The 7,907-nt window shown below is 41.5% G+C and overlaps 1 protein-coding gene across 1 annotated transcript in view; it reads left to right on the top strand.

Annotated features, from left to right (window-relative positions):
- Positions 1-7,446, top strand: part of TTC9 (tetratricopeptide repeat domain 9) — a 77,588-nt gene extending 70,142 nt beyond the window's left edge. The window contains exons 2-3 of the mRNA XM_006865569.1: positions 4,229-4,411; positions 7,367-7,446. Coding sequence (XP_006865631.1) covers positions 4,229-4,411; positions 7,367-7,446 — 263 coding nt within the window. The remainder of the gene's footprint in view (positions 1-4,228; positions 4,412-7,366) is intronic.
- The last annotated feature ends 461 nt before the right edge of the window (positions 7,447-7,907 follow it).

Here is a 7,907-nt window from a genome sequence, read left to right as displayed (position 1 = left end):
TTGCATTAGGCAAATCTGCTGCACAAGACGTTTTTAAAGTGTTGAAGAGAAAAGATGTCAGTTTGAGGACTAAGGTGCGCCTGACCCAAGCCATGGTATTTTCAATAACGTCATATACTGGACAGTGAATAAGGAAGACTGTAGAAGAACTGATGCATTTGAGTTGTGGTGTTGGAGGAGAACATTGAAAGTGCCATGGACTGCCAAAAGAACCAACAAATCTGTGTTGGAAAAAGTGCAGCCAGAGTGCTCCTTGGAGGCCAGGATGGCCAAACTTTGTCTCTCAAACTTCAGACGTTGTCAGGAGGGACCAGTCGCTGGAAAAGGATATCATGTTTGATAGGGTGGAGGGTCAGAGAAAAAGAGGAAGACCCCCAGGGAGATGGATTGGCAAAGCAGCAGCATCAATGGGCTCAGGCATGGCAACAATTGTGAGGTTGGCACAGGATTGGGCAGTGTTTCATTTTGTTGTGCATAGGGTCACTATGAGTCAGTACCGACTCAATGGCACCTAACAGCAGCAACAATAATCGAAGACCAGAAGAGTTGTTGGAGGACATCAAAAATGTCATACAGGAAGAAAGCAAATGGTCATTAATAAGACAAGTAAGAAAGAAAAGATCAAAATGCATGTCAGAAGAGACTCTGAAACTTGCTCTCCAGCATAGACATGTTAAAGCAAATGGAAGAAATTAGAAGGTTAAAGAGCTTAAAAGTTCAAAGGGCAGCTTGAGAATACAAAGTCAAATATTATAATGAAATGTGCAAAGATCTGGAGATAGAAAAGCAAAGAGAAGAGCATGCTCAGCATTTTTTCAAGCTGAGGGAATGGAAGAAAAATTCAAGCCTTGACTTGCAATATTGAAGAATTCTATGTGCAAAATATTGAATTATGCAGAAAGTATCAAAATAAGATGGAATACACAGTCCCTGTACCAAAAAGAAATGGTCAATATTCAATCATTTCAAGAGGTAGCATATGATCAAGAGCCAATGATACTGAAGGAAGAAGTCCAAGGTGCTGACGGCACTGGCAAAGAACAAGGCTCTGGGAATTGATGGAATACAAATTGAAATCTTTCAACAAACTGGAAGCACTGGAGGCAGTCACTCATCTATGCCAAGAAATTTGGAAGACTGTTACCTAGCCAACTGGTTGGAAGAGATCCATATTTATGCCCATTCCAAAGAGAGTGACCCAATGGAATGATTTCATGGGACAATATCATTAATATTACATGCAAGTAAAATTTTGCTAAAGATAATTCAAAAACAGCTGCAACAGTACAGTGGCAGGCAACTGCCAGAGGTTCAAGCCAGATTCAGTTTCAGATCTGGAATGAGGGATATTGCTGATGTCCAAAGGATCTTGACCAAAAACAGAGAATTCCATAAAGATGTTTACCTGTGTTTTATTGACTATGCAAAATCTCTCGATTGTGTCAATCATGACAATCTATGGACACCATTGTAGAGAATGTGTATGCTAGAACATACCATGGCTTGGGTCAGGCACACCTTAGACCTCAAACTGACATCTTTGCTTTTGAACGCTTTAAAGATATCTTGTACAGCGAGCAGATTTGCCCAATGCAATGTATCTGCTGCTTTCACGGGTGCTAATAGTTCATCCAAACAAAATGAAGTCTTAAAACAAAACAAAACAAAAAGAAGTCTTTGATAACTAAATCTTTTTTTCCATTTATCTTGATGTGGTGAGGATTTTTGTTTTATTTTAAAGACTGTGGTCTTTGATCTTTTTTAAGTATTTTAAGTCCTCTTGGCTTTCAGCAAGCAAGGTTGCATAATTTGTGTATCTCAGGTTATTAATGAGTCTTCCGCCAATCCTAATGCCATGTTTTTCTCTATAAAATCCAGCTTTTTGAATTATTTGCTCAGCATACAGATGGAATAAATATGGTGAAAGGATACAACTCTGGCACACAGAGTTCCTGATTTTAAACCATTCAGTGTTCCCTTGTTTAGTTAGAGGGAACTGCTCCTGGTCTATGTACAGGTTCCTCATGAGCACAATTTAATGGGAATAATAATTGTACCTAGATCATAGTGTTCTGAGGATTACACCAGGTAATACATATAAAGCAATGAGACTAGTATCTGGCACAAGGTAAGCACAAGGTAATACCTATTGTTGTTTGAGTTATCCCATGACTTATAGTGACCCCATGTACATGGAACAAAACACTGCCCAGTAGTCATCTCCATGATTGATTACAGATTGGAACATTGGTTTTCATTGGTTGCTAGGCTTTTCTACCTTCTCTCTTTTAGTATGGAAGCTCCACTGAAGCCTGTTTAACATCATAGCAACATGCATGCTTCCACAGACAGACAAGCAGTGGCTGCATTTGAGGTGTATTGGCTGGGAATCAAACTTGATTATCCCACAAGGAAGGCAAGGATTCTACTACTGGACCACATTACCCTCTCAACAAATATTGTGGTTGTTGTTACGTGCTGTCAAGTCAATTCTGATTCATAGTGACCCTGTATAGGAGGGTTTTCAAGAATTTGCCAGTCTTGCAGTTTAAACTTACTTTGTGTTCCAGTGTTTATCCTACAGTGCCATGCCAGGACTCCAAATATTGTTGCTGTTAGGTGCCATCAAGACAGTACTGACTCATAGCGACCCTATGCACAACAGAACAAAACACTGCCAGGTCCTGGGCCAACCTCAATGTAAATAAAACAAATATTAGCCATGGTTATTACTATTATGGTGCAACAACCCTGTCATACAGCTTTCTTAATTTCAAACCATTCAGTGTTCCCATGTCCTGTTCGAACAACTGCCTCTTGGTCCAGGCACAGATTCCTCATGAGCACAATTAAGTGTTCAGGAATAGTCATACTTTGCAATGTTGTCCATAGCTTGTCATGAGCCATACAATCGAAAGCCTTTGCATAGTCAATAAAGCACAGGTAAACATCTTTCTGGTATTCTCTGCTTTCAGCCAAGATCCATCGGACATCAGCAATGATATCCCTCGTTCCACAGCCTCTTCTGAATCCAGCTTGAACCTCTGGAAGTTCTCTGTCAATGTATGCTTGCAGCCATTTCTGCATTACCTTTAGTAAAACTTTACTTGCATGGGATATCAAAGATATTGTCTGATGATTTCCTCATTCCATTGGGTCACCTTTATTTGGAATTCTTCCAATCATTTGGCCAGATAGTTATCAGGATTGGAGGAAGACTTATTAGCAACCTGCAATATACAGATGATACAACCTTGCTTGCTGAAACTGAAGAGGACTCAAAATACTTACTGATGAAAATCAAAGACCACAGCCTTCAGTATGGGTTGCATCTCGATACAAAGAAAACAAAAATCCTCTCCACTGGACCAATAAACAACATTCCTATCAATGGAGAAAAGATTGAAATTGTCAATCTTGGATCAACTATCAACACTCATGGAAGCAGCACTCACAAAGGCAAATCTGCTGCACAAGACCTTTTTAAAGTGTTGAAGAGCAAAGATGTCAGCTTGAGGACAAAGGTGCACCTGACCCAAGCCATGATATTTGCAATAACCTCATATTCATGTAAAATCTGGACAGTGAATAAGGAAGACTGTAGAAGAATTGATGCTTTTGAGTTATGGTGTTGGAGGAGAATATTGAAAATACCATGGACTGCCAAAAGAACAAACAGATCTGTGTTGTAAGAAGTGCAGCCAGAGTGCTCCTTGGAGGCCAGGACAGCCAAAGTTCCTCTTTCATACTTCAGACGTATTGTCAGTAAGGACCAGTCGCTGGAGAAGGATATCATGTTTGGTAAGGTGGAGGGTCAGAGAAAAAGAGGAAGACCCCTAACAAGATGGATTGGCAAAGTGGCAGCATCAGGGGCTCAGGCGTGGCAACAATTGTGAGGTTGGCCCAGGATTGGGCAATGTTTCGTTCTGTTGTGCATAGGGTCGCTATGAGTCGGCACTGATTTGATGGCACCTAACAGCAAAAATAAATTATTATTATTGCCTCTTGGAGCTTAGCAAAGCTAAGTACCTTACTCAAGGTCACACAGCTTGTTAATGATGAAACTGGTCCTGAGACCCAGGATGATTTGATAACAAAGTTTGTGGTGTGAACCGCCACACCATACTACTAAACCTTCTTTAGGAGAAAGAATCAAGAGGGGGAATCCCTCAGAGCATGCCACTACTCTGTTGATGCCATTTCCTCTTCTTTTTCTCTTCTTCCATAGCCTGCCTGCTCCAGGCTGAGCTGGTGAACTATGAGCGAGTCAAAGAGTATTGCCTCAAAGTCCTGAAGAAGGAAGGAGAAAACTTCAAGGCCCTTTATCGGTCTGGTGTGGCCTTCTACCACCTTGGGGACTATGACAAAGCACTCTATTACCTGAAAGAAGCAAGGGCCCGACAGCCAACAGGTAAGCAGTCATTGCTCTTTTCTCACTGTCAGCTTCTGGCAGCTTATAGGACGTGTCGTTGGGGTGGTTGAGTTTCATTGGTAGAAGAGCCAGGCAGGGGAATAAATGGTAAGACATGTCAGGGTGTGTGGTAGGATCCTGGATGAGGAAAGCACACAGTCCAGGCATTTTCTTGGGGTCTGAGTTCCAAGGAGCATGGTGCTTCTTTTCATGTGGAGGGCAGAATTCTGTGTCTTTTCCAACCAAAGTCCCTTCATTCAGTCAATAAATATGTATTGAAGTCTTATTATGTATCAAGCCTTGTTTGGGACCCCAGGGATATAGATGAGAACACGTGATCTCTGCCTATACAGAGTTCATACTCTTGTTTTCAAGATAGAACAGATCATTTTAGTGTTAATCAGCATCTTCCAAGAAGCATATTTCTGTTTTCTCTGGTCAAACCCATTCCTTAGAACACAGATTGTCTGTACCATTCACTTAAATCAAAGTCACTAACTCATCCATTCATTCTTTTCCTATTTTCCAAGCAGCTACAATTTGTCAGGTACTATTTGAGGTACAGCGTAAGCAGTGAACAAAAGAAAGTTGCTACCTTCAAGGAGCTTTACATTAAAGTGCAAGAATAGAGAATGTCCAGCCCACAGGCCATATAAGGACTGTGAAATCATTTGGCCTTGTCATGCCAAGGCAATCCCACTTCCAGCCATCACATTATAGCAGGCTAACATTTAAGTTGATCATTTTGATGACCCATGAATGATGTTATAAATATCCAAATGGCTCTTGGCAGAAAAAAGGTTCCCCACCCGGTGAGGCACTGTAGGGTAAAGCACTGGATCACAAGGTCCATTTGAGCCACAAGGTCAGTGGTTCAATCTCACCAGCCACTCCTTGGAAACCCTATACAGGGTCACCGTGAGTCAGAACTTGACAGCACTTAACTACAACAACAACACCCCTGTATGGAGCCCTGGTAGTGTAGTGGTTACGCATTGGGCTGCTAACCAAAAGGTCAGCAGTTTGAATCTACCAGCCACTCCTCAGGATAAAGATGAGGCTTTCTACTCTTGAAAAGAATTATAGCCTTGGGAACCCTATGCAGGGTCAGTATGAGTCAGAACTGACTTGATAGCACACTCTACCACCCCTGTTATAGTGGAAGAAGATGGAAGTAAACAAACAGACAAATAAATAATGTAATATTCATTTATAGCAATTGCTATGAAGGTTCCCGGTAACACAATGGCTAAGTGCTTAGCTGCTGACTGAAATGTTTGAACCCACCAGCAGCTCCATGGGCGAAAAACCTAATGATCTGAGCTTGTAAAGATTACAGTCTGGAATTCCTATAGAGTAGTTCTACTCTGTCCATCTGAGTTGCTGTGAATCACAACTGATTTAGCAGCATACAACAACAACAAGTGCTATGAAGAAAAGAAAACAATAGAGAGTGAAGAATTGCCTCAAAGTCCTGAAGAAGGAAGGGGAAAATTTCAAGGCCCTTTATCGGTCTGGTGCGGCCTTCTACCACCTTGGGGACCATGGCAAAGCACTTTATTACCTGAAAGAAGCAAGGACCCAAAGGGAATGCTATTTTAGACCAGGTAGTCAAGGAGCATCTCTCTGAGGAGTTAACATTTAAATCATGACTTTGACTTGAAATATGGTTTATTATTATGTTTTAAAATCAAATCCTCCATCCATCAGTTTGTAAATAGTATACCTTTTTTTCTTTGTCTTTTTTAAGGACATCAAGAACTTTATTTGTATATGTGGGTAACTTGTTTTCTGTATATAAATTATGTGCACCCAACTCTACTGGAAACAACATGAGGACTAAGAACTGGGCTCATTCAACAACATTTTCTTGAGTACCTGCTCTATTGAGCACTGCTCTGGGTAATATACCAGGCATCTTATGAGAATATAGACAGCATTGATTCTTGCTTCTGGAAGTAAATAGCTCAGTCATCCCTCTAACGCCTACATTCTGGCATATACAGAGCTAAGCAACTGCTCCTTATCATTCCTTGCTTGCTAATTTCAGGACTTGTCGTTGTTGTTAAGTGCCGTTGAGTCATTTCTGACCCATAGTGACCCTGTATAGAAAGGGTTTCCAAAGAGCATCTAGTGAGCTTGAACCACCAACCTTGCACTTTAAATCAGCTTTGCAGTCTGGTGTATTAACTCATAGCGCCATTGGGGAAAATTCCCCAGTTTGTAGAGAGGTGGTTGTTTGACTGTTTATAAGGACAAAAATGAGACAATGTAGCAAAGTCATTTTACTCTTCAGGTTTTAAAAAAAAAACAGCATTCAACTAGTATTTATTGATCATTGTGATGAGCACTTTTATATTGATCTATTTTGGTCTTTGGAGTAATTTTGTGAGAAAGGTATTATTATCCGTAGGGAAGACGACTTTGGAGTCAGACAGTACCACTCACTATGTGCATCCAAGATCTAGGTTTTCTTCTGTGTCATGATGAAAATGTTGATATATAACTTGCAAAATTGTAGTAAGGATTATGCAAAATAATGAAGGTAAAATCCCTGACACAAAGTAAGCATTCAAAACGGAGGTTTTTTTTCCAGACAAGCCATGAGACTCAGGGACAGACAAGAAGTCGGTAACTTGTCAAAGGTTAAACTCCAAGAAGGCTAAGTCAGGGACTGTGGGGGTACACTATTGTCTGGAAATAAGTGTAGAAACTCCCTTTCCACTTCTCTTCTTCCGTTCTGCTCTTTGGGTCACAGTGGCCAGTCCCACGTTAGCCGAGGGGAAGTGGTAAACAAGAAGGCCAACATTCTGGTTGCCCATTAACAGGCAAAGCACCTTGACTGGATGAGTCTGGCCTGTTTGCTATTTGCTCACCCAGCTTTAACCTACTTGTTTGCAGACATACTAGTTCCCCACACTACAAGTTCCATGAAGTATGTTTCTCTCCACACAGACACCAACGTGATTCGGTATATCCAGCTGACAGAAATGAAGCTGAGCAGATGCTCCCAAAGAGAGAAAGAAGCCATGTAACCAGGAGCCTCTCCAGAACTGTGCCCATGCCTGACCTGAGACTTCCAGGCACCCTTGGTGGAGAACCCCTCCCTGGATCTGTTCCTTTCTTCCCACTTCTTCCAGCTCACCCTTTTTCCTCTAGCTGCCATTTCATTCTTTATCTACTCCCAGTGTGAAAGAAGGACACACACAAATTTGGAAACTGGTGGGTTGCCCAGATAATGGAGAAATCCTCTTTTTTAGCAGGTCAGTGACAAAGAAGGGGCTCCTAAATTTCTGCTGGATCTGCTGGATTTAGGTCATGAGTGATGGTGCTGCTTTGATTTTGGCCAGTGCTTCTGACAGAGCTGGAGCCTGATAGATATCCCACCTTAAAGAACAGCAGTCTTGGACCCATGAGCTGGGCTTTCTAGACCTTCCCAACAGACCTGAGCATCTCAAGCCAATTATGACAAATTCAGGGAAGAGACAAATGCCTG

The sequence above is a fragment of the Chrysochloris asiatica genome, unplaced genomic scaffold (genome assembly GCF_000296735.1).
Source record: "Chrysochloris asiatica unplaced genomic scaffold, ChrAsi1.0 scaffold00079, whole genome shotgun sequence".
Lineage (NCBI taxonomy): Eukaryota > Metazoa > Chordata > Mammalia > Afrosoricida > Chrysochloridae > Chrysochloris > Chrysochloris asiatica.
This window is presented reverse-complemented; position numbering and strand designations above follow the sequence as displayed.